At 38.7% G+C, this 26841-nt stretch overlaps 1 protein-coding gene across 1 annotated transcript in view; it reads left to right on the top strand.

Moving 5' to 3' along the window:
• The window catches only part of LOC126233282 (baculoviral IAP repeat-containing protein 6), a 321293-nt gene that overhangs the window by 135863 nt on the left and 158589 nt on the right, over positions 1-26841 (top strand). The window contains exons 30-38 of the mRNA XM_049942854.1: positions 11541-11846; positions 17142-17285; positions 17377-17583; positions 20883-21092; positions 21190-21401; positions 21559-21842; positions 22042-22226; positions 22315-22425; positions 22554-22838. Of these exons, the coding sequence (XP_049798811.1) occupies positions 11541-11846; positions 17142-17285; positions 17377-17583; positions 20883-21092; positions 21190-21401; positions 21559-21842; positions 22042-22226; positions 22315-22425; positions 22554-22838 (1944 nt within the window). The remainder of the gene's footprint in view (positions 1-11540; positions 11847-17141; positions 17286-17376; positions 17584-20882; positions 21093-21189; positions 21402-21558; positions 21843-22041; positions 22227-22314; positions 22426-22553; positions 22839-26841) is intronic.

Genomic DNA, 26841 nt, shown 5'->3' with positions numbered 1-26841 from the left:
AAGCTTTCAACCAAAAAGGCCTTCATCAGAATTAGACAACATAAACACAGACATTCACACAAACACTACTCATACACACATGACCGCAGTCCCTTGCTGTTCTTTCAAATAACCGTACACTAGTATAAAACCAGCCTGTGTACAGTATGTGGCTCGTACATAGAAAACGTTTGTACAGATGGAGGACTACTGAAACTGCATTATTATCTTTGTTCCCTGCACCATTATACACATCACATTTCTAAACATAGCGTGTTGTGGAATTGCTAAGAATGAAAATTTATACCACACGTTTTTCTTGTTCTTGGTACCTGTACATCACATTCTTCCTCTTAAAGGACATAAACTTTTATTAACTGTTAGATTCTGACCAAGTTAAAAACTGCTCTTGCCTGTCAGTATAAAGTTACCACAAGAAGGTTGGATTTTGTACAAAGCATCATGGTTGGATTTCGCCTACACATATACGAGGGCGAGTCAAACCTTAAATATTTTTTTAAATATTATTTATTGTGCAGAAGTGGTACAAAGAAGTATCACTTTTCAACATAATCTACCCCATGCTCAATGCAAGTCCTCCAGCACTTACTGCATAAATTCCTTTAGAAAAAAATTCTTTTGGTAGTCCGCACAACCACTCATGCACTGCGTGGCATACCCCTTCATCAGAACGGAACTTCTTTCCTCCCATTGCGTCTTTGAGTGGTCCAAACATGTGGAAATCACTTGGGGTAAGGTCTGGTGAGTATAGTGAATGAGGAAGGCACTCAAAATGCAGGTCTTTGATTGTTGCAACTGTTGTACAGGCAGTGTGGGGCCTTGTATTGTCATGTTGCAAAAGGATACCTGCTGACAGCTATCCACATCACTTTGATTGGATTACAGGCTGCAGATGATTTTGTAGGAGATCTGTGTATGATGCACTGGTGACAGTGGTCCCTCTAGGCATGTAAAGCTCCAAAATGACGCCTTTTTCATCCCAAAAGAGAGTCAGCATAACCTTCCCTGCTGATGTTCGAAACTTCTTTGGTTTTGGTGATGAGGAATGGCATCATTCCTTGCTCACTCTCTTCATTTCCGGTTGGTGGAAGTGAACCCAGGTTTCGTCACAAGTAACGATTCTTGCAAGGAATCCATCTCCTCGTTCAAAGCGCGTTCTTCACAAGCATCAACACTTCATTCTCACATTTAAACTGTCAGCTGCTGTGGCACCCATCTTGCAGACACTTTGTGAAACTGGAGCACATCATGCACAACGTGGTGTGCTTACCCATTACTAATCAGTAAACATGCTGCAATGCCATTCAGTGTCACTCGGCAGTTTTCCTTCACTATGGCTTCAACTGCTGCAATGTACTGTTGAGTCACAACTCGTTATGCCTTACCTGGACGAGGAGAATCTTCCACTGAAGTCACACTATTTGAAAACTTCCTACTCCATTCATAGACTTGCTGCTGTGACAAACATGCATCACTGTACTGAACCTTCATTCGTTGATGAATTTCAGTAGGTTTCAAACCTTCACTACGCAAAAACCGAATAACAGAACGCTGTTCTTCCATGGTGCATGTCGCAAGTGGGGCAGCCATCTTTATACTGATACTGTGACAGTATGTGTGCATCTGCACTATGATGCCACCTACAGGCCATTCTGCATGCTATTTGTTGCACGCTTACCAACTTACAGGATAATGGTGCGAAATTTCAATTTGTTATTACAAATTTAAGGTTTTCATTTGACTCATCCTTGTAATTGTCATTGTTATTCACATGAAGCATACAGTAAATTGATCTAAGTCTGTAATGATGAGTCTAAAAGTAACTCATTGCTCCAGTAGTCTGTGATAATTGATTTGTGCACAAGGCTCATGTGAATAATAACAAAAAACTGATGCACTTCATGTACCTTCACAGCAGGTCGACTGACACGAAGTGACCTGGGGCTGTTTGATTTTGTGTCCCCAATTTAGACATAATTGATCCTGTATAGCAGTTTGTTTCAGTTTTCACATTCCTGTCAATAAACAGGCCCCACAGCTTTCAGCACACGAAGGAGGCGAAACTTACACTTTTAAATACAAGTAGCTGGGATCAAATGTGGTTCATTTGCCCAGGCAACGAGTTGCTTTGAGTCCCCTACCATTGTTGTGTTCTACCCTGTCGAATGGGAGCTTCACATTTTTCTAATTCATCTGATAATTCATTTCCATTTTCAAGACACTTATTGTTACCTTCAAAATACGAGATGCAAGTCAAAGCTACAGTGATTGTAAATATGATACCTATTTGCATTGACTGATCTATAAACATAAGTTTACCATGTCTTCCAGGACTACAGTCATTGATTTCTGATCCAGATTCTTTGAGCAACATCACAATTTCTTCTTCATTGAAATTGTCCCCATTTTCGCAACAAACTTTTGCGATTGAGGCAACAGCGGAACACACTGCAAAAACAAAGCAGGTATATCCATTAGTGGCTCTTCAAGTGCTAAAAGAATGAATGCTGCACAGGAAAGCAGTGCTCGGAGATTCTCCAAGGATCGACTGTTAGGGAAATCACAGTATGCTCGTAGTTTGCACAGCAGCAAACAGAATACTTTAATACAGGGACAGGAAACACCTTTAGATCACTCCGCCTTAAAATTTCAATGTAACGTCAGCTTGTGCGCCCGGCACTGATTGTAACTAAGCTAGTCTCCAACTATTGTGTTTGAAGAGTTGAAACATTTTATAGAAACTACAGTGCTGTAGGAGTATATCTCATCTCTCCACTTTTGCATCCTCGTATCAGTGGGTTCAGTCTGTCATGTGTTAGGCTCCAGTCAGAGTGCACGAGCAGAACACTTGATGATGTCAGAATGTGTGCCAGTGCTGTAGTGTCATGAGTAGCAGTTCGTTGTACAATGGTGTGTTCTAGAATTCTGCAGTGTTTAAAAAAACAATGGAGTTGGACACATTGCTCACTGATTTGATATTGGAAGAAAATACTTTTACGATAGTCAGTTTATTCAGTGAGCATGACTATATTGCAAAATTCCTGATCTATCTTGTACCACTGTTATAAATTCTTCAATGTACACGTGGCTCATTGCAGGCACAAGAAACACAAACTAATCTGTGGTGCAAGTTCATGATCCGTTGGGCGCTGTTATTGCCAACTGCATGCACCTCCCGAAATGCTTGCTGCCAGAACACTTTCATATCTCGCTCAACAGGCTTGTATTGCATGCTGCAGGGGAAACCCTGTTCAACACTGACTGCCTCGGCCCACTCACTCAGGCCACGGCCATACACATGTTCTACAAGGATGTAAGTTAACATTTGAAGAAGGTTATCTAGTGGTTTCAGAGAGGTACCAGTGTAGGTGAAAAGTGAAAGATACAAAAATTGGTATGTGAAGACAAGCTCATCTCTTGAACTCTCACACTCTTTGCCATGCCTTATGTGCACACTCATTATGTATAAAATGCACATATCCAGTATGTGAACATTAAAAAACAGTCTTACGTATACTAAATAGCAGATAACAGTGCAGGAAAGAGGGGCAACAGAAAAGAGGGAAGAAGAACATCACATAAAAGGGAGTTCAAGTAACTTGGGAGGGATAGATGATGGTTTTTGGGGGAGGGGTTGATGTTTCATTGAATGGGAAAGAAAGAGTAGGCCTGGTCTTCACCAAACGTGGGACAACATGTCCGAATTGAAGTAAGCTACTGTTTTTTCTTTTGTGTATCCTCGTGTTTTTGTAATCAATCATTTATTGTACACTGGTATAGGCAGAATACCTTTGTCACTTAAAATATATGACAGTAAATAGGTTGTTGTTCCTGATTATCATTTACTGTTCATTTAGTGAGTTCCCAAATTGCAGTGTTCTGTAGTGTAAGAATACCACAGTAAATTTTTGGAAAATATTTATATCGAGTGCATCATATTGGTATTTTCAGCAGTTTGACAGTATTTACATCCCAACACAGTAACTGCAATTTTTAGATCAAATTACCTGTTGCTTCAAAAGACAGTTATTTATCAGCTTTATTTTACTTTTATTATTGCCAGTAAGTTTCATATGAGAAGGTTTAAATAAACAAAAGTTAAAAAGATGCCTGGATCTAATCTTGTTGCATGATGGAATTATCTACTTCTTCATAGTCTTTCTCTTTATAAATTATTATTATGATGCATGTTTTACATTCCACTTCTAGTTAAGGCTAAACTTACATTGAAATGCTGATACTGAAAAGTGTTGTGCATATTAGAAATCTTAAGAACAATTTTAGTATTAGAACTAATGAATAGAAGTGAAGAAGATTGTTTGTTGTTCAGACACTTGTCTAAAGTAATATATTTTTGTAAATATTTTAAGCGACAGGCCTGTTTTGGCTTATTGCCATTACCAAATGTCTATGTGGAAGTGATGACGATATTGCACCTATAGTAAATTTTATCTGTCATGTTTTGGTAAGAATATTACTTTTTGTAGTTATGAAACATATTTTTACAGTTTAATTTTGAAGGTCTTCGCTACAAAACTATACATTGTAAATATATAGGATCGTAGTAAAGAACTGTGAAAATATTTGACAAAAACGTCACTTGATAACGGCAGTAAGCCAGAACAGGCCTGTCGTGTAAAATATTTAAAGAACTGTATCCCCTTATTGTGTCTAGTTTTGGAAAAACCATTTTCACATTTCTAAAGAAAAATCAGTAGTATGGAAAATAACTAATTTTCAAAAATTACTTAAATTTGTGGGGAAACAATAAATTAAAGTGAACAAAGAATACCAGACGCCCATAGATGACTGATTTGTGGTGCACATACACACATAACACCATAGAGATGTCAGTAGCTGTTGAGCTTTCACTTTTCACACACACACACACACACACACACACACACACTACTTCAGGGATTAAAACTACTGATATCCAGGAATAACAAGGTATCCTCCTCATGTGTACAAAATAGCACTAATTAAAAGAACTCCTGCCCCCCCCCCCCCCCCAACACACAAACAAGTGTATGAGTGTGTGTGTGTGTGTGTGGGGGGGGGGGCATTTCTTTTACTTAGTGTTACTTTGTACACGTGAGGAGGAGACCTTGTTATTTCTGACTGTCATTATTTTAACCCCTGGAGATGATGGCACTGACAGCTGTCAAAAGCCTGAGAATTATAACTCAGCTATCATGACTCAAAAAGCCAGAGGTTTTCATTCTAGTCTCTATGTGGTGATGTGTGTGTCAGAGCATCGCACATCAATCCTCTGTAGGAGAATGCACAATATTCCTTATTTTTATTGATTTTTTCTGAACTCAATTTCAGCAATAGATTTCTTATAACAATGCAAGAGCTGCTTTGTTTTGTGATATTAGAGATTTTTTTTTGACAGATTTTAGGAAAACAAAAGTAAAGAGTGATTGTGAGATTTTAACTTGTGAGTGTTTGAGGAATGCTTATGTGCTATAATAGATATCCTCCTTGTAATCTTTGGGGTGTTCACATGTTAATTCCATATTTTTTTCTTTTTCCTTTTTAAGTTTCACAAGCAAAGCTTGTGTTAAATTCAATAAAAATGTTTAACTGGGACTGATCAATCACTGAGACTGATCAATCGTGTAAAATTTTTGTAAGTGGTCTTCATCTTATTTGATTCCCTACCTACATCAACATTGACATTGATTAGTAGTAGTGTAACATTTAATTCTGTGATTTTGAATACATAGTTTTTCTGAAAGACCTCAAAAGTCTTCTTCTTCTTTTTTTCTTCTTCTTCTTCTCTCTCTTCTTCTTCTTTTTTTTTTTTTTTTTTTTTTTTTTTTTTTTTTTTTTTTTTTTTTTTTTTTTTGTGGTGTCTTCGTGCAGTTATCGTTGAGGTGCGTGGTGGACAATGTCATAAAAAAAAAAGATTACTGCTGCTGGAGAGGATTGCTCTCTGTTTGCTCAGAAGTATTTCTGTTTTTTGTTTTACATAGAGAGAGAGAGAGAGAGAGAGAGAGAGAGACTAGCATACTGTGTAGTGGACAGTTATGACCAGCAGATCCTCAAGTCATAAATGAGGGCTCACTTAAACTAAATGTTTGCATGGAGTTGTATATGTTAAAATGTTCCATACTTACTGTGTCATATTTCCCCAAAACAAGTTATTGTTCTGTCATAAGTTCCTCCCTTATTCATAATTGTGAGCAAAAATCGAGTTTCAATTGATTTAAGTGCACCAGAAAGGCACAGTATGTACACTTGACAAGGGCAATATGTGGATGTCCCACTGTAGTAGTCGAACTTAAAATGTCACAGTGATCAAAAAATTTACTGCAGCAGTCGAACGTAAAATGTCACAGTGATCAAAAAATTTACTGCAGTAGTCGAACGTAAAATGTCACAGTGATCATATAATTCAGAGTTTTGCCACAATCAGTTCCATGTCTAAATCTATTAATCTTAAAATGTAATTTGACATAAATGTAGAGTTCTACAGATAAATCATCTTCATATGTTGTAGAATCAATACATCTCCATATATTAAAGTCCCCCCCCCCTCCCCCAATGAACCATGGACCTTGCAGTTGGTGGGGAGGCTTGCATGCCTCAGCGATACAGGTAGCCGTACCGTAGGTGCAACCACAATGGAGGGGGTATCCGTTGAGAGGCCAGACAAATGTGGGGTTCCTGAAGAGGGGCAGCAGCCTTTTCAGTAGTTGCAGGGGCAACAGTCTGGATGATTGACTGATCTGGCCTTGTAACATTAACCAAAACGGCCTTGCTGTGCTGGTACTGTGAACTGCTGGAAGCCAGGGGAAACTACATCCATAATTTTTCCTGAGGGCATGTATGGTTAAATGATGATGGTGTCCTCTTGGGTAAAATATTCCGGAGGTAAAATAGTCCCCCATTCGGATCTCCGGGCGGGGACTACTCAGGAGGACATTGCTATCAGGAGAAAGAAAACTGGTGTTCTATGGATCGGAGTGTGGAAATTCAGATCCCTTAATCGGGCAGGTCAGTTAGAAAATTTAAAAAGGGAAATGGATAGACTAAAGTTAGATACAGTGGGAATTGCCGAAGTTTGGTGGCAGGAGGAACAAGACTTTTGGTCAGGTTAATACAGGGTTATAAATACAAAATCAAATAGGGGTAATGCAGGAGTAGGTTTAATAATGAATAGGAAAATAGGAATGCAGGTAAGCTACTACAAACAGCATAGTGAATGCATTATTGTGGCCAAGATAGATACGAAGCCCATGCCTACCACAGTAGTACAAATTTATATGCCAACTAGCTCCACAGATGACTAAGAGATTGATGAAATGTATGATGAGATAAAAGAGATTATTCAGATAGTGAAGGGAGATGAACATTTAATAGTCATGGGGGACAGGAATTCGATAGTAGGGAAAGGGAGAGAAGGAAACGTAGTAGGTGAATATGGATTTGGGGGAAGAAATGAAAGAGTAAGCCGTCTGGTAGAATTTTGCAAAGAGCATAACTTAATCATAGCTAACACTTGATTCAAGAATCATGAAAGAAGGTTGTCTACATGGAAGAAGCCTGGAGATACTAGAAGGTATCAGGTAGATTATATAATGGTAAGACAGAGATTCAGGAACCAGGTTTTTAATTGTAAGACATTTCCAGGGGCAGATGTGGACTCTGACCACAATCTATTGGTATGACATATAGATTAAAACTGAAGAAACTGCAAAAAGGTGGGAATTTGATGAGATGAAACCTGGATAAACTGAAAGAACCAGAGGTTGTACAGAGCTTCAGGGAGAGCATTAGGGAACGACTGACAAGAATAGGGGAAAGAAATACAGTAGAAGAAGAATGGGTAGCTTTGAGAGACAAAATGGTGAAGGTAGCAGAGGATCAAGTTGGTAAAAAGACGAGGGCTAATAGAAATCCTTGGGTAACAGAAGAGATACTGAATTTAATTGATGAAAGGAAAATATAAAAACACAATAAATGAAGCAGGCAAAAAGGAATACAAACGTCTCAAAAATGAGATCGACAGGAAGCGCAAAATGGCTCAGCAGGGATAGCCAGACGACAAATGTAAAGATGTAGAGGCACATATCACTAGGGGTAAGATAGATACTGCCTATAGGAAAATTAAAGAGACCTTTGGAGAAAAGAGAACCACTTGTATGAATATGAAGAGCTCAGATGGAAACCCAGTTCCAAGCAAAGAAGGGAAAGCAGAAAGGTGGGAGGAGTATACAGAGGATCTATACAAGGGCGATGTTCTTGAGGACAAAATACTAACACGAATTCTTTACAGACGAATGGAAAAACTGGTAGAAGCCGACGCCGGGGAAGATCAGTTTGGATTCTGTAGAAGAGGAAGTAGATGAAGATGAAATGGGAGATATGATACTGCGTGAAGAGTTTGACAGAGCACTGAAAGACCTAAGCTGAAACAAGGCCCCAGGAGTAGACAACATTCCATTAGAACTACTGATAGCATTGGGAGAGCCAGCCCTGACAAAGCCCTACCATCTGGTGAGCAAGATGTATGGAGACAGGCGAAATACCTTTGGACTTCAAGAAGAATATAATAATTCCAATCCCAAAGAAAGCAGGTGTTGACAGATGTGAAAATTACCGAACTATCCGTTTAATAAGCCATGGCTGCAAAATACTAACACGAATTCTTTACAAACGAATGGAAAAACTGGTAGAAGCCGACATCGGGAAAGATCAGTTTGGATTCCGTAGAAATGTTGGAACACGTGAGGTAATACAGACCTTACGACTTATCTTAGAAAGTAGATTAAGGAAAGGCAAACCTACGTTTCTAGCATTTGTAGACTTAGAGAAAGCTTTTGACAGTGTTGACTGGAATACTCTTTCAAATTCTGAAGGTGGCAGGCGTAAAATACAGGAAGCATAGGCTATTTACCATTTGTACAGAAACCAGATGGCAGTTACAAGGAGTCGAAGGGGATGAAAGGGAAGCAGTGGTTGGGAAGAGAGTGAGACAGGGTTGTAGTCTCTCCCCGATGTCATTCAATCTGTATATTGAGCAAGCAGTGAAGGAAACAAAAGAAAAATTCAGAGTAGGTATTAAAATCCATGGAGAAGAAAAAAAATTTGAGGTTCGCCGATGACATTGTAATTCTGTCTGAGACAGCAAAGGCCTTGGAAGAGCAGCTGAACGGAATGGACAGCGTGTTGAGAGGATGATATAAGATGAACATCAACAAAAGCAAAACGAGAATAATGGAATGTAGTCGAATTAAATCGGGTGATGCTGCGGGAATTAGATTAGAAAATGAGACACTTAAAGTAGTAAATGAGTTTTGCTATTTGGGGAGCAAAATAACTGATGATGGTCGAAATAGAAAGGATATAAAATGTAGACTGGCAATGGAAAGGAAAGCATTTCTGAAGAAAAGAAATTTGTTAACATAGAGTATAGATTTAAGTGTCAGGAAGTCATTTCTGAAAGTATTTGTATGGAGTGTAGCCATGTATGGAAGTGAAACATGGACGATAAATAGTTTAGACAAGAAGAGAATAGAAGCTTTCGAAATGTGGTGCTACAGAGGAATGCTGAAGATTAGATGGGCAGATCACATAACTAATGAGGAGGTATTGATTAGAATTGGGGAGAAGAGGAGCTTGTGGCACAACTTGACTAGAAGAAGGGATCGGTTGGTAGGGCATATTCTGAGGCATCAAGGGATCACCAGTTTAGTATTGTAGGGTAAAAGTCATGGAGGGAGACCAAGAGATGAATACACTAAACAGATTAAGAGGGATGTAGGTTGCAGTAGTTATTTGGAGATGAAGAACGTTGAACAGAATAGAGTAGCATGGAGAGCTGCATCAAACCAGTCTCTGGACTGAAGACCACCACCACCACCACCAACAACAACAACAACAACAACAACAACAACATATTAAAGTTGCTTTTATTTAGTTTTTGATGTTTGGTCTGAGGTACTTCTTTGTTAATCAGGCAGTACAAACTATTTTTATTAAAATGTGGGAGGATTCCTAGAGTGCTCAAACTGATTGTGAGTGCAGATGTTGGGAGTCCTGAGACAGCACAGTCCTTTGGTTGAGTCTTATTATCTTACCACAAAGACTATTGTGCATTCTTTTATTATGCAGTTTATATTATATTTAATTACTCATCACTTAACACTTTTTTTCCACTTTATTGTTTAAGTGTGTCCTCTGCCCTCTGCTGTCCAGTCATATTGAGTGTCTGGCTTATGAAAATTGTCTTCAGCATATGTGTTTTCACAACTATCCTCTTTGTTTTGGCCAAATTCTAACACTACTTTATCAACGCCTTCATAAATTCTGGTAGCTGAGTCTTATTTCCCTTGCCTTCTTATGAATGAAATTGTTGTTTGAAAAATCAAAGTTCAGTGTAATGAAGGCTCTATTTAACTGTAAGGTAATTCTCAGTGATTTGAACCCTACTAACATTTGATCATATTGTAAGAAATAAAGTAATAATCAGAAAAAATGTGGGGTTCTCACTACCAACAATGTATAGAATAACTGTTGTTGGCTTAGTGCCTTTTGATGTGAAATCATTTTCATTTCTATTATGTAAAAAAAGGTAAGGGATGTTGCTATCCTGAAACATCAGAAATGAAAATCCCCTGAAAAATATGATGTAGCACAAAATTAATTGTGAAGGAAAGAAAAATATTGTATTCATTGTATTATCTGTAATCTTCAATATGATAATGAAATATCATGGGAGAGACAACAACTTGCCATATAGAGCAAGGATTGAACAGTGTATAACATTAAACAAAGTATTGAACTGTATCTGTGCTTCTGGTGTTGCATTGTCTAGCAAGCACATGAACATTCGATCATTAGTTGTGCCTTTCTCATCCACTACCAAAATTAAGTTGGACCTTGGCCAATACGTTATTTTTCTAAAGAACAATTGATTCAGCAGATTACTAAACAAGAACCAATTTAGGAAGAGAGAGTGGATACATCAGTGAAGTAAACACTGTGTATAAAATTTTGTTAACAGTTGAAAGACTATTTTGTTAGAATAGAATCTTAAACAGAGCTATTCAAATAATTCACATAATTACACAATACAAACTTGATGATAAAAAGTTCAGTGGTACAATCTCCTCTCTCTCTCTCTCTCTCTCTCTCTCTCTCTCTCTCTCTGAAAATTGCACATTGTTGTAGAAAACAGTTAGCACAGTTAGCAGGAAGTGTGATCTATTTTCTGATTGGTTAGAGACCTAAGGGTGTCTGTCTTAAAAACTTTCCAAAGATATCAAATGCCATAGGAAGAGTGAAGAAAGTGGAGAGAGGGGAAGATGATGCAATTCCATTTTGTGTGCCTTGCAGTTTATCAAAATGTATTTCTGCTTGCTTCACTTTTTCTATGACTTTAGTTTCATTTATTACAAATTATTTTCTGGACGAAATAGCGTATCTTAAGCCTTAACCTGTAAGAGCCAAGGAATAATAGCCATGAATTTTATATTACGCTTTACAGGAAGCATTACATTGAAACTCCTTAATATTTTTAACCACAGGGTGAAGATTTGTCTGCGGCAACACTTCCCTGGCAGCAACTACTCACAGCACCACCACAGCAGACATTATTGATAGAACGGATGCACTCTGGTGCAAGACGATTTGTTGTTTTGGATTTTGGTTGCCCAGTCCTCCTCACAGACCTTATGGTTCCTGCGTGCTCAGATCTGGTCTCACTGTCTGTTGATATCTGGTGCCGTGGTGAAGAATCTGATGGACAGCGGCTTGTGGTGGCATCTGATATAGGCAGCAAGGCGCTTGTCATGAGCGACCTTCAGCCACCTCCTATATGCCGCTTCCTCAAGGTAATTGTTGTGGATTTGATATTTAGTTTCATATTTAAAGTTTTGTATTGCATTGAACTGAACTGCGTAATATAAGTCATATGAGATATGCCTTGGTTGCATAATAATTCAGTAAAGGTTGCTGTTAATGGTAAGTCATTGTTTCTTATAGCTTGTATTACTGTGTCCTTTTTATAATGTGATTCTGTTAATGATTACTTGTTGTTTGCATTAGTGATGCTTACACAAGGCTAGAAAAAGAAAGCTAAAAGTCTACAGTGGGAGAGAAAAGGGAGTGCAGAAGGGGAGAAGTACGCTCTTTCTCTGCGAGGAGTATATGGTGGAAGGGAAGTGAAAACCTTTAACTAGTTAGTCTGTGTGGGAGATGTGCTCTACTGATGTAATTGCTAATGTACTTTGTGTGGAAAGCAGGGATTCGGATTAGAGTCACAGTCGAGCATACAGCTTTTTAACTTGTCACGTACAGTCAGTTGTGTAAGTTCCCGGTTTTGATCTTCCGAGAAGACTCTGGACAAGATTAAACAGAATAAGGTTTGGAACGGGCCTCTAAACTGTACAACAAAATGGGCTGTTGCAAGGAATCTTTTCTGTGAATGCGGCAAACTTCAAACTATGGATCATGTTTCAAATTGCGTGACTTGTTTTAAATGAGGAATAATTAAAGACATCGAGAATGTCTCTGGAGAAACCATCCACTGGATGAGTAATCTTAAGTGTGCTGTTTGACTGTAGTGCATATAGTGTATATCTTACCTCATTAATAGATATGTTGTTTTAAAAATAATTCCTTTAGGTTTATGATGATTTTTTTGCTTTTTCAGTTCATATGTACCATCTGTTTGCAGAGTATATATTGTATTTTCCTCTCTTGCTTCCTATTTTTTTCATATGTTATTTAGTTCTTTATGATTTGTATTTTGCTTTGTGATTTAGAGTTTTGCTAAGTTTAACAAGATTGTTGTCAGAAAATGTGATGTCAGTGACAGTGTAATCATGCAACTACTTTGATCTGTAATTCGACAGTTCCTGACGATGCTCTTGTTAAATTGAGTGATCCGGTCATAAAAAATTTTGGTTGCAGTTTGTGGCTGTCCTATAAACTTAGATACTGTATTGTTGTTGTCTTCAGTCCAGAGATTAGTTTGACGGACTATTCCATTTTGTGCAAGCCTCTTCAGCTCTGCATAGCTGCTTCAACCTACTGGATGTTTATAATTAAACTGACAGTGTTCTGAGTGCTGCAGTTTGGGCTGTGTACATAGCAGGAAGCTGAAACATCGTAGGTATGTTCATTAATTGGTACTCTTCTGGAGTATGCTGGGAAAAAAATAATTATTCCACTTTCTGCCATCAGGTGAAAATATGGCATTGTAAGCAGTCAGGATGAGGTGTGGGTACCAAAAAAGGAGAGGAAAGATCAAACAGATGATAACAGTGGTTCTGACATGTTTATTAATATTTGGTTACAAATTACAATGTTTTCATTGTATGATATTGCAAAGCCTGTGTTGTTCAGAAGTATGATACAGTGTTGCTTCGGACATGTGTGCATGAAATGTATTCACTGTTGTGAATGTGGACAGCCACCAGCTGTATAATGGAGTGACGACAATGAAAATTTGAGCTGGAATGAGACCCAAACCCGGATTTTCCACTTATTGCAAGCAGTTGCTTTTCCATTTGGCTATCTGAGCATGATTCACAGTCAAACCCAAACTTCCACATGTCATCAGTCACATGTCTACAACCTGCACTCATACATTCATTTTTTGGGGAGATTTTAATTGAAAGTCACTACCTGGTTTCTGCGGATGAATACGATATTGCAGTACCTGTGTTGTTCAGAAGTACAATGTAATGTTTCTTCATGAGCGAAGGCATGTATGAGTGCAGACTGTAGACACATGGTTGACAACGTGTGGAAGTTTGGGTCTTTCTGTGAGTCATGCTTGGATAGTCTATTGGTAAGGCGACCACTTGCGTTAAACGGGAAATCTGGATTCGATTCCTGGTTCGCCACAAATTTTTACTGTCGTCATTTCATTATAGAGCTGATTGTTGTCCATATTAATTGCAAATACATTTCATGTTTTCATTACAGCCTCCTGATTCGGCAACATGCTACATCCGTAACATGGCATGGTCAACAGCTGCTCTCAGCATATCTGGTGTAATCGGAGTGATGTGTCATTGTATCCTATCCTTCAGATCAGGAAGAGTCTGGATGTGTCCCTGATAGACGTGATCTTTCAGATACCCCACAACCAGAAGTCATGTGGACTTAGGTTGGGGGATCGGGAAGATCACACATCTTGAAATTGCCTGGAGATGATGCTCTCATTACCAAGAGTTTCTCAAAGCAAATCTTTCAACTGGCAAGCAGCATGTGGTGTTGCCCCATCTTGCATGAAAATAATGGCAAGTACATAATGGCGTTTTTGCAAAGCTGGAATCGTGTTTTTCACAAGGAGGTCCTAATACTGTGCATATGTCGCTGTACACCTGATAGGCCCATGAGACGTCCTCTCCTCGAATAAAAGCTAACCGAGAATGAAGGAGCTTGTGAAACCACGCCAGAGCGCCACTATAGCTGAATACAGTGAATGTTCCTGCACAACATGTGGCGGAGTAGACCCCATATGTGACAGTTCTGTGCATTCATAGTACCGTGCAGAGTAAAATGTACCTCATCTACCTAAAGAATATTCTCTGGCCACATGTCATCCATTTCCATGAACGCCAAAAAAATGTAGGGCGAAATCACTGTATTATAGCCTATCTTGAGGGTTCATTTCTCGCACATGGTGAATCTGGTAGGGATACCAGTGTCAAATGCGCCAGAAAATCTTTTGAATTGTTGACCTGGGGAGAGAGAATTCCAGTGACACAGCTCGAGCACTGGCTGCAGGATTTGAGGCATGTGTTGTACAGTTGGCTACAGTTACAGCAACTTCATTAACAACTGTCATGGGTGTGGACTATATCTCTCCCTCTCCCCCGCCCCCTGATTCTTCAGATTTCTTGATCATATTTCTTAGCCCATTTATTGACATGGGGCCTCTTCGTAGTTGCTTCTGTCGGCGATATTCCGCAGTGCGGTGCTGCTATTGCTGCCATTCTGATAAACAACTTTACCAACAGTGCATGGTCTTTCTTCACAATACCCACTGTGTTTCATATGGAAAACTTCAACATTTTTAACTCTTTACACCAACAGTCACTTCACAAGAGAAATAATACATGGCACAGAGTGACGAAAAGCATACTGATGTTAAGACAGGAGGCATTTCACATTCTGACTGTTTACAGTGTGATATTTTCACTTGGTGGTGCGAACAAATTAATGAACAAATGAGCATGCCTACAATGTTTCAGCATCCTGTGATATATACAGCCAGCAGTGCAGCACTTAGAACAACATTAATTTAATTATAACCAACTTGTTAAACATGTTAACTTGCTTATTGTAGTTAATCCTTGGTCTCTCCCTACTATTTTTAATGTTCACACTTTCCTCCCATACATAATGGATAATTCCTCGATGCCTGTCAATTGTTCCCCTTATTTAGTGAGATTCTTACATAAATTTCTTTTTCTTCAATTTTATTTAATACTGCCTTATTACTTTGATCCGCCCATCTAATCCGTAGGATTCTCCTATAGCACCACATTTCAAAAGTTCATATTTTCTTGTTATGCAAAGTCTTTATCATTTTCACTTCCAGACAAATAGCTTCAGGAGAGACTTCGTAGCATTGAAATGTGTCTTAGATGTTAACTTTTTTTGACAAAGTTTTCTTGCTATTTTAAGTCTGTGTTTCATATCCATTTGACTTCTACTATTGTTAATTATTTGCTCTCCAAATGACAAAAAATGTATTCCACTTTGCATCCCATTGCCTAATTCCATTCCTTCAACATCACTTGATTCAATTCAACTATGTCCGATTATCCTTGTTTTACTTTTGTAGATGTCTGACCTGTGGTTCTTTATGACTTTCCCAAAATATACCCCTTTTCCTAGACCTCTCCAGTCCTTTTCCTTCATTCCTCTTCCTTCCCCTTCAACCCTTCTGCCTGAAGAAGGTGGCACTGGCTCCAAAAGCTTGCCTAATTACAACCCTCATTTGTGTGTATGCTCTGCCACAGCTTGGTGAGTAGATTTTTTATCCGTCCAATTAAATTATTTTGTCAAAAATTGATTGTTTTCATTAAAAATTAGTTTGAATGATGTAGACAGGTAATTTTGCATCTACATTGTCTTTTCTTTACACTTCATGCAGCGTTTAATTTGCCAGTACCTTTGAAAAAGTGCCTGTCTTAAGTTTAGAGTTCCCTCCATTGTTAGATATTTTAATAAGTGGCTCCAGTTATGTTAATTGAGGTTTTTAAGCTCTGTACTTTAAAATTCTGCCAGTAACACTACCATTTGAGGCATATTAAATTATAAAGTAATTTTTAACTTTATCAGTCATGTAAGTTTTATCAGAAAAGAAGTCATATCAGAAATATTTAAGAACTTAGCTGCAACTACTTGTGTATTACCACACTTCTCATTACTTACAGCTCTCCAGATATTCTAATAGTGGACCTTTATTGCACTTATAGCAAAGCTTAAACATATTGAGCAAGATAGGAAACAACTTATGTCATTATCATCAGTGTGTTGTAATGGAAATACTGAGATAATCATTCTTCTAAATTCACCCTCGTTATTAGCCACAAATACCATTAGGGTGTACAAGTATCGGCATATAAGTGTAAGAACCCCTCTGTCCATGAAGGCAATTTTTTTCAGTTGCCATATCCTTATTGCTTGCTCCTGTACAATAAATGATTTTTTGATCTTAGCTTCATTGCTCCAGAATATTATGCCATATAATAGAATTTTTATATAACAACAATTGAAATGATAAAGTGCTACTCACCACATATAAGAGGTGTCAAGTCACAGACATTTACAATGAAAAGGGTACCTGTGTCTACCTTACCAAAAAATAAAATAAAATTGTGAATTAGGGAAGGAGATGGGACTATAATTGGAGGGCACATACTCATCTCCAGTTTTAATACAGTGTATATAAATACAGAAAGCAAAATGAAATCCTTAAAGATTTTTTATTAAGTTGTAAGAAGAGAGAACATGAAATAAAAATTAAATTGAGAAAATATAATCAGTTTTGATTCCTACTTACCATGTGGAAAGTTCAGCTCCTCATCACACAATTGTCAGGATAAGACTTAATCTAAAAAGTAAAAATTTTTCATTTCTGTCCTTCCTTTCTTTTTTTCCAGATTACAACCATAGGAAGGTATGGTATGAGCACAACTAGGTGCAAAATTCCCATTGGATCTTTCTACGGTCACATTATAATTTTACCTGGAGAAAATTATGCAAACAACAATGACGTTAGAGAGGTTTCATCAGATAATATACAGGTGAGCCCTACCTCCATAATTTAAGTTTAGATACAGTATACCATTCAGTAACTGATACATTGACACTAAAAAATCTTGTCATGTTTTGTAGGCCCACCTGCGTATGTTGTCAGCACTCTTTGAAGATATACATTGCAGATACAGTTTGGCATGTGCTAAGTTACAAGAGTTTTTGACACCATTGCTGACATCAGAAATACCTAATGTTGTACATATGTATCATTACCTACAGAGGGGCAGGGAATTTGAAAAACTGTTTCCATCTCAGGAAGGACAGAAAATAATGACATCATTTCATGTAAGTATGTAACAATATCAGTAGAAATTTATGTTCTTATGTACTGTGACATAGGAAATTTCTTGATGGAAATAACAAAAGATGAGGAAAGACACTCATCCACCTGCATCTCAGTGAGAGCTAGCCTGTATGCTCAATTTGACCAGAAAATATTCTTACTTTCACTATTTTTCTTGTGTAGAAACTCATATGCAACCTTCTTTCATGGTTTTTTAAACAATCTTTTGCATTCATTGAGCTGTGCACAAAAACCTAACAGGCAGTCTCCCCTTTCATTCCTTTCCCCCAGTCTATTTTCTACTATTTTTCCATTTTTCTTTTCCCACTATTGATTTAAAAAATGCACTCGGACTTACAATAAAATTTTTCTAACGTTCACAGAAGAATATATACTACATAAATGTTTATGCATGTATTTAGAAGTACTTTGTCCTTGAGTGGTAATCTCCAGCACGGTATGATTTTACAATCAAATTAAGTCAACACCATCTCTTTCTTTGAAGTTTTACTCTGGATAGCTTAGGTTTTGTGCTGGAGTCTTTCTGGGAAACATCTTTTTGTCTTTGTGTGTATCCTTCGCTTACAGATTCCTTAATTTTTTCAGTATTATTATTATTATTATTATTTTAGGCACTGTTCTGATTATTTCTTATTCTACGATGCAAAGTGAGAGAAAGTATAGTTGACATCACAAACAAACAGAAACACTTTTAGTGTACCATTTGACTTCCCTTGAAATGATAGCAATAGTAATTGGAATATGAGATCATTTTATTCTATGTCTGTTTTATTTACATTATAGTTGAAAGTGGTGCAGATATTAACTTTGTTTTTGTAAATTATTTTTCCTTGAACTTCTACTTCTGCTGTTATCTAGTCTAAACTTTGTCAACAAAACACTTACTTCTGTTCCTCCAGTTTAATAACAACATGTAGTTACTCTTCATTAATAAACACACATTTTAAAGACTTGTTTAGAAACTGGCTTTTCAGATAAGTCTTTACTATTAGGTCAGGGTGTATACGACCCGGGAGATCCGGGAAAAACCCAGGAATTTTTTCATCCAGGAGAAAACCAAGAAAAACCTGGGAATTTTTTAGAATTCTGGGAATTTTTCATTGTTTTAGTTTTCAGTTAAATTTTTGTGATTTTGACTGGTAAGAACCAATACTCTAACAAAGGATATTACTGTATCCCGCTTCTGCAGAATAATACTGAAAACACAGTGCTCATGCAAGTGTCTGCCAACAGCAAAATGCGTCAAAGGCTTTAGGAAGAGTATGCAGTGCTTCCTAACAACAAATTGCCTCCAATAAGCATGACGTGCTAGCTGTTTACATTAGATTCGTTTGAGCAGTTGGCTACAGATGTGTGGCTGGGCACCACTATCTAATATTGCCCCGGTTCAGAAATATTGGAGATCCAGGTCTGATCCACAGAGCAGTCTGAGGTGTAGTGGGGGGCGGTTAGTCTCCACGTGACCTGTGTTTACGTTTAGTGATTTTGCTGTTTCCTCTTCATTTATTGCTCTCACATTAAATGAAAACAAAACGGATTTCTGTGGCCAGGAGCTATCAAATGAATTAAAATACGTTTGCATAGTTATGGAAGGCTAAAATATGTCATTAGTTTGAGGTTTTATTTCCATCTTTTTGACAGTCGAGCATTAATCGCCTTGCAGAACAAGGAAGTTATTTTTGTCAGTTTGCTAAAGAGATTTGGCTTTTATTAATCTTTTGCACTGAGGCAGTCAATTTATTGGAAACGAAGTGTTTAATTTGACACTGTTAACTAGTTTCAACTGTTCGCTGCATTTCAAGTGCACATTTTCCTTCTTCTAGCTCGTATGGCATTATACCATGATAAAGAACCAAACATGAGATAATACAAGTACTCAAGAAAATTTACATCTGACTCTGGACATACGAATTATTATTTTGCATTTTAGTATGGTTCACGAAATTCTTGATGCTTTTGAAGTATCCTATAATGTCTTGTTTCTTTTATGACATAATGCAAGATCTTTCAATGTTTTACACGTACGAACATGTGCTCTTCCTGCGTCATCGTAGCTGTGCAAGCGCAGTGATGCCTGTTATCTGGCACACTCTGGCAACTGCTGAAATGAACCAATTTCTAACAGGTCACGGAAAAATATTGCGAATGGTGGTTTGAAAAGCGTTACTTTCAAATTAAATTTCCTTTTACGCAAGATGAATTATGTGCAAGAATGTATGATGAATTTCTTAAATCACAGAGCGTTTCACTCTCAACTCTTTGAGGACGACCATCTAGACCAATTTCGAGCCCAGAAGATCAGACATTTACGTCGTTACTAAAAAATTTTCTGGCTCATTTGTGTGATGTATCTTAAAGTGTAACATGTGCAAAAAAGATCAATATTATATGTGGAAGCTTAGCTTCTCTTGCAGCTTATTAATCTTAGAGACCAATATTATATGTGAAAGCTTTGTTTTTCTTGTAGCATCACTATGTGTATTAATTTAAACCATTAACTTTTCTTATTTGTGTGTTCGCACTACTTAAGAGTGATCTTGCTATTGGCTGATTACATCACATGTCCTATGCTGTCATCAGCTGGCGAGATCACGTGACATGGGCTATGACTGGCTTAGAAAAGAATGTCGCGATCTCGATTTCTATACTTCGGAAAGTAACATGCGGTGTTTGGTGGAATTCGAATTTATACCTTCGTAACACGAAAATATGCAGTGTACATGTTGGTGCACATCAAATATCTTTCAAAACGTGTTTTTTTTCCCCCCTGCGTTTCATTTTCTAAAGTGCCGGGAAATTCTACATTGGTGTATAAAACCATAAACATTCAAAGGATTTATAAGTTTTACAGTGCTATGGAAAAGTATACTGTCACTTAACACGGAAAAAGTGTATTTTCAACTGGGAAATCTGGGAAACATCTGGGAATTTTTTTTTTCCGTGTGCATGTATACACCCTGTAGGTGTATATTCCCCAACTCATCAGATCTTTTTGACCTAAAAAAAATCATGCAGCTGGTGAACTGTAAAATATGTTGTGTAAATTGTGCGTCCTGTGTGGAGGTAACCTGAAAGGATTTGTTTAACTGAAGCTGTGATCGAGTTTCCTGCCTTCCCCTTACATGTTTGCATTTCTACACACTAAAGTTTCAATAATTGTTTAACTCACAAAACAATTTTTTTTATTAAAATATTACTTAATTTACAAATTTCAAACATTATTGTATTTTATATTCATAGACTTACTGCTTCCTATACTGTTTTTATGTCTATTTTGCAGGAATGTGTGACATTTCAGCATCAGCTAAATTTAGTGTGCAGTGTGATAAGACGACTTGAAACAGCACAAGGAAAACTGGCTGTCCTTCCACAGATACGAGACACACAGAAATTACTGGCAACTTGCTGCACAGACAAATTGAGAGTCCTGGGAGAAGGTCTTCTTGATGTTCTTTTGTATCTTGTCTATGAAATAGGCCCTGTTCCAAGGGTAAATAACTTCTCAGACATTTACTGCAGAATGAAAGCATGGTGTTTTGCCTAATGAAAATTTCCTGCTAATGTAATTTTGGTATTTGCTCTTTTAGGTTCCGGTCTCCTTGTACAATATATTTGATCAGAGTGTATGTGAAAGACTCTTCCATTGGCTCTGTGTACGAGAAGACACTCACATCCAACTTTCAGCTTGCACACTCTTGGCACGAATGTGTGGCATGCAGCCATGGTGGGGAGATTTTCTTGCCTCAACTCTGAGTCGTCTGTATAGTTCACAGAACACAGCTGTTTTCCCACAGGATAGGTATAAACTGGAAATTTTACTTTCATGTGTAATAAAAAATGAAACCACATATAGTGAAATTCATGAACTTGCTTTTGCTTTTACAGTACTTCATTTTAAGTGATGTGTTGGTATAGAAAGATTTAAGGTTTTGTCTGATATCTGTTGTATTGTTCAGGGTCTTCATTCTGTTGACTTACCTTGGACGTAAGTCACTTGCTGGAGGAGCATCACGATCGTCAGTCTTAGATAGCGTTCTGTCAATGCTGACACGCCTTCTTTCACCTCTTGCCACTCCTCAGCATTCTGCCTCAGGATTTCTACGAGCTGAGATGGATCTCTCTCAGATTGGATGGGTGCTGCTGTTTCTGTCTGTCTGTCTAGATGCCAGCTGTAGTACAGGGGCAGTATGTAGTTCCAATGGTGATGAAACCACAGAGAAGGCTAAGGAAAAGGAAGCAGGTGTGTATAATGTGCACTTTGGCTTTTAAATGTAGAGGAGTGTGGATTAGAACTGTGGAGTATTGCCTAAATGTAACGTAACTAGGGTTACCGTCGGCTGTTGATGGAAAAGTTGTGTGTTGCAGATAGTACAGTTGTGAAATTGAGTAGATTAATCAATATCTTGGTGGAATAAAATGAAACGTTGTCTTAACTGCAGCAGCTACTCCGTCACGGTGGGATTTCATACAAGGAGAAATGGCGATGCAGCGGAAGATGGCAAGCTCAGCCCGTAGCAATGCTTCCAGAAGCTACAGAAGAAAGTTACAGAAACGCCTGATGCACCATAAACAACATTTAGAGGATATAGAACTTTCTAATAAAACTTACCATGCCTCGAAACAGGTACTTGTTATTTGGCAATTTTGACTGTGATGTTACATTTCCTTTACTTTGTGCTGTTACAGCCTGATATACTAATTTTATTTTTAAGGCTCTTTCTGCACTGTCTAGCCAGGCAGCTAATCTGTCCAGCAAGTTAGAGGCTGCTTTGAAACAGCAGGAACAATTTTTTAAAAAAACTTTGAAGCAACACTCTGCCAAGGTAACTTTAGATTGATTCACTAAATTCCTAATTTTATTTATTTATTATTTTTTTTTAATAGTAAAGTATTACAGGAGCATCAGAACTGCTTCGGGCCAAAAGAAAGATGATGTATATCTGTTTTTCAGCATATCAAGGACATACTACAGATACGTCGAACGGATGGTTCAATGCTGTCAAAGCAGTTTAACAGTCGTGGATCACAAACGAGGAGCGGAGGTAGTGGAGGTGGTAGCAGTCGAGTAGGGTCTGAGCGAGAGGAGTCTGAGACGACAACACTTACTTCCGACCCTCGTGATCCAGTCCTGTTATTGCCACAGGAACGATGTCTACCAGTTGCTCGGGGTCTTGTGTCACTCGTGCTTAGCATGGACTTCACTTGTAATATTGATATGTTCCTTCTTGCTTGCAAGGTGTGTATCAAAATTACAAATAAGTAATAACTCTTCTTTTATCATTGTAAGTAAATTGAATGTGCTATGTATCATGTAAGTAAATTTTTTCATGAAAATTGTCATACACAATCCAGTCACATTCTGACCACCTGTCAAAAGCCTGAATAACCACCTCTACATCGCAGACATGGAGGAAGAAAGCGAGGGAAGTTCTGGAAGGTACCGACAGGAATCAACAGGAATGTGAAGCTATGCTGACTCCAGTGCCATGGCCACGTTTCTCATTTAAGGATCCACTGCGCGAACAGCCTGATTGGAATGGTTGCACAGATTCTCGACTCGGTTTAAATCCGGGGGGTTTGGTAAACTCATCCTGGTGCTTTTCGGACCACGCATGTACCCTGCGAGCTGTGTGACACGTTACATGATGCTGCTGTGCTGAGGAAAAAACAAACTGTGTGTATGGCTGGAAATGGTCCCCAACAATAGTTGCTTACTTGTGTTGATACACTGTGCCCTCCAGAATGACAAGATCACCCAGGGAATGCCACGGAAAATTCCTCAGACAATAGTTGCAGGGTGTTTGCTCTCAGACGTTTCATGCTGTGCATGTCAACAGCCATCTGTCTGATAGAGCATAAAATGTGATTCATTTGAAGAGGCTAGCTGTTGCCGCTCAGTGAACGTCCAGTTGTGGTACTGATGTGCAAATTCCAGCTTTTTGTAGCCTCTTGGTTCATGTGGGCAGTCACTTGCTTCACGGTTGCACATCTATTCACCTGTACACATCTCTGCAACGGTCATTCACTCCTGTCATTTATGGTCTGTGGTTCACCACAGTATCCTTGGTGCCAGTTTTGGATTGTGCCATTTAGCCATGTACTTTATTTTCTAACCAGTGGCGGCATGCAAACAGTTTACAAACTTAGCCATTTAGAAAACACTTCCACACTTGGCCCAAAAGCTATTGATCGTGCTCTTTTGGACGTCAGATAAATCTCTCCATTTCCACAGTATGCCGACGTGAATGGTGTTTTGGTGCTTGGATGCTGTATTGAATTTATATGCTTAGTTAGTTGTAAAATCAAACAATGGAAAATCCAGGATGGAATGTAACAGTATTATGAAAAGGATAATCGCTACTTGCCATATAGCAGAGATGCTCATGCTGCTGAAGCTTCAGCTTCAAACATTTTGCTGACTGAGAACTGTGAACCGTAATCTAAAACTTTACCTTGGTATCCATTCACATGAAGTTGTTGGAACTTTCAAATTATTAGTCCTTTTATTTGGCAGTAAGTTAACATCATTATCATATGTATGCCAGCTCAAAGCAAAATGCACGAGGAAACTTAATACCCTCAGATGTCTCAGCAGCACATTTTTGTGCAGACTGCACAGTTCTTCTGCAGTACTACAAAGCTTTGATTTTCTCTTTCCTGGCCGTGGATGTGTTGCCCGTACGATGGTAGCACCATTACTACAGAGCTCGTTAGGCCCTGTCTACCACAGCAACATGCAGTTGGCAGCTGTAGCTTTTGAGTACAAGCCCTGTATGTAGCCTCCTGGTGTAAGCTGGTGCCTCGCCACTGGGGGTCGGGCACCAACGATTTGTGGGGAACTATGTGGTAACAGTCAATAGTTCCAGACATTTATGATTCGCCAAAAAATTACTAGACCAGTTGGGGTTTGACTGGAAACTCTGTGCAAGGATCTCCAACTGCCTTCTCTTGTCTGAGTGCTTAGTGCTTCCTCTCAGCACCCACTGTGGTATGTACCCATCCTATGATTCGAATAGACCTCTTCCGTGGCTCTTAGGAAAATGCTGACATACCATTCTCAGATGCCTATTCGGTTTGATTCTCCACAACTACCCAAATTTGACACACATGTACACAGATAAATCGAAACTTAATGAAAGGATTAGTTATGGTTGGGCACTCTTACAAGGGGACACAAGTAGTATTTTCTGCCGAGTGCATGAAGTGTATACCCTGCAGAGTTGGTCGTTTCTCTGCAATACTTTAAAACTCACACAGCGAAGGTCTTTGTGGTCTGTAGTGATAACATGGACTCCTTAAAAGGCATATCTTAGAGCTGTCCCAGAAATGTTTTGGTCACTAAGCATCAAAGACCTATCGGTTGACCTCCAACACTTCAGAATCTCTGTACTCATCTGGGCGCTGAGCCACATAGATATTTCGGGAAATGAAAAAGCTGACAAATTAGCTAAAGAAACAACCACAGGAACAAACATGAACTTGGAGAACTCGGTATGGACCTACATGTGCAACTGCAACATCAAATTTTGCAAACCTGGGGTATGGGCTGGCAGGCTACCACAACCCTCAACAAGCCGAGGGGAATCAAGGAGACCACCATGGTGTAGCACACTTCTCTCCAAGCATCTTGTAGAGATCCCATTGTGCGGTGCTGACTACTTATCGGCCACCACAGACTTTCCACTGAGTTTCTTTTACATCAGGAGCATCCTACCCTGATGCAGCTGTGGTAATCATGTCACGATAGCCCATATTCTCACAGTGTGTCTCCTGCTGGCTGGTCTGAGACAAGCCATTGACTTGTCTACGTTCCTTCTTGAGGATGATGGGACAGCAGCAAACATTTCCTGAGAGAATGCGATTTTATTACAAAATTTAAAGCACTTTAATGTCCAGTGTCAAAGTTGGTTGTGGGGGAAATACCTCTCTAACTTATGTAACTGTTTAAGCTAGTTAAACAGTGAAAAGTCGAGGTTGGGCTATTAACTGTATTATGAAAAGGATAGATTGTGTTAGGATTCTTCGCTCCGGAATCACCCCAACCTCAGCCTATGGCGACCTACTGTCCTCCACCCTCCACCCAGCAGTTTATACCCCTCTGTCCTGTCACTTCTTTCCAGTTCACATCCCCTCACCCTCATTCTGCTCTGCCTGCCGTTCTTTTCACCTCCTTTGCTCCTCTCTTTTACTGCTCCCCATCCCTACCCCCACCGCCACCGCTACCATCTAGTTCCTGCACACTCCGCCAGGCAGTGCTGACTCATCTTCCCCACCCATACGCTGCTTCCCCCCCCCCCCCCCCCCTCCCTTTCCCATACGTATTGCTGCTTGCGTTTGACATGACAAAATTGCATTATGACTGGGGCAGCTAGTGATCGCGATCGTGTATGCATGAGATGTGTTTGCTTGTGTGAATCTGTGTGTGTTTCCATTCCTTTTTTTGAAGAAGGCTTCAGCTGAATGCTCAGTGTGTAACAGTCATTTTTGTTGTGCCTGTCAGCAACTCATGCATCATCTTTATGGTGAGTAGCAAGTTGCTTAAGCTAATTAGCTATCTAGTCTATACAGTCTATAGAGTCTTCATTATTTCACCCCTTTTTAATCTTATTGATTATGACAATGCTTCTTGATGTATCCTTAACTGATCGGCTACAACTGTTTTTAGTTATCTAAACTAATGTCGTGCACGTTTTCAACCACGAGGACAAGGTCAGAGGCCCTGAAGCTGACAAGTTTATTTTTCTCATGATGTTTTAACTGAATTTTCAACGAAATGGGTTGATAGCCAAGATGTTGAGTCCCTTTAAACCTATGATGATGATGATGATGATGATGATGATTCGGTGGAGAGACACCTTAAGGCATCAGAACATGTCTTCCATAAACGGATTAGAGTAGATTATGTCTGTTGGCTCAAATGTCTCCACCTCTGTTTTTAAAATGTATCTGTAATCTATCTGCAATCAAACAGCAGAATATCCAGGATGGAACAATGACAATATTATGAAAAGGATTGTTGCTACTCACCATATAACGGAGGTGTCACAAAAAGAGTTAAGTATGGGGAAACAAGATGAAATCTGAGGAAGTAGGCCCACAGTAAAACAGAGTGTATACAACCCGGGAGATCTAGGAAAAACCCGGGAATTTTTTTCATCCGGGAGAAAACCGGGAAAATCCGTGAATTTTTTAGAATGCCGGGAATTTTTCTTTGTTTTTGTTTTCAGTTAAATTTTTGT

The sequence above is a fragment of the Schistocerca nitens genome, chromosome 1 (assembly GCF_023898315.1).
Source record: "Schistocerca nitens isolate TAMUIC-IGC-003100 chromosome 1, iqSchNite1.1, whole genome shotgun sequence".
Taxonomy (NCBI): Eukaryota; Metazoa; Arthropoda; class Insecta; order Orthoptera; family Acrididae; genus Schistocerca; species Schistocerca nitens.
The sequence above is the reverse complement of the archived record's forward strand: the minus strand, read 5'-3'. Positions and strand labels throughout refer to the sequence as shown.